An 837-nucleotide genomic window follows, 5' to 3' on the forward strand; every position below is an offset into this window, starting at 1 on the left:
TGGTGTCCCCAAATGTCCCCTCCCCGCAGCCCGAGGACCCGGCGGTGGGTCCCAAGATCCCGCAGGCGCTGGAGAAGATCCTGCAGCTGAAGGAGATCCGCCAGGAGGAACTTGTCACCGTCCCCGGGGTAGCCCGTGAGTGTCACCTCCCCCCCACAGCACCCATGGGTGACACCCAGGACCTCCCACACCGTGTCACCGTGTCACTTTTGTCCCCAAAGCTGAGGACGAGATGGAGACAGAGCTGCGGGCGTCGGCGTCGGCCTCGGAGGCGGAGGAGGACGCGGGGACGGCCAAGAAGGAGGTGAGGACGAGTGACACCGCCGGTGTCACCTGAGTGTCACCTGGGGGCAGGGGGGACACTCGGGGTCCTGATGTCACCCAGGGGGGTGGGGGCACCCAGGGGGGGCACTTGGGTGCCTGGTGTCACCTGTGGGGGGGGTGAGACGGTCCCTTCGGTGGGTGGGATGCTTGTGACACCTTTGTTACCTGTGTGTCCCTTTTGTCACCTTTGCATAATTTTTTGTTTGCTCCATGTCTTTTTTGTCACCTCTGTGTTCCTTTTGTCACTTTTTTGTCCCTTTTTTGTCACTTGTGTCACTTTTGTTGCTTCTGGTTCCCTTTTTGTGAGCTCCGTGTCACTTTTGTCACTTTTGTGTCACTTTTGTCCCCTTTTTGTCACCTTTTTGTCATTTGTGTGTTACTTTTATGTAAGTTTCATCATCTTTGTGTCCGTTTTTGTCATCTCGGTGTCCCTTTTGTCACTTTTATGTCCCTTTTCGTCCCCTCCAGCGCAACCGCAAACGCCGCAACCGCAAGAAGAAGAAGCGGGGGAGG

At 56.9% G+C, this 837-nt stretch overlaps 1 protein-coding gene across 1 annotated transcript in view; it reads left to right on the plus strand.

Moving 5' to 3' along the window:
* Nucleotides 1–21: 21 nt before the first annotated feature.
* The window catches only part of SF3B2 (splicing factor 3b, subunit 2, 145kDa), a gene marked incomplete at both ends in the record, with an annotated part of 2,148 nt that continues 1,332 nt past the window's right edge, over nucleotides 22–837 (plus strand). Inside the window, 3 exons of the mRNA XM_010079612.1 lie at nucleotides 22–135; nucleotides 222–304; nucleotides 793–814. Coding sequence (XP_010077914.1) covers nucleotides 22–135; nucleotides 222–304; nucleotides 793–814 — 219 coding nt within the window. The remainder of the gene's footprint in view (nucleotides 136–221; nucleotides 305–792; nucleotides 815–837) is intronic.

Source organism: Pterocles gutturalis, unplaced genomic scaffold, assembly GCF_000699245.1.
Source record: "Pterocles gutturalis isolate BGI_N339 unplaced genomic scaffold, ASM69924v1 scaffold14209, whole genome shotgun sequence".
Lineage (NCBI taxonomy): Eukaryota > Metazoa > Chordata > Aves > Pterocliformes > Pteroclidae > Pterocles > Pterocles gutturalis.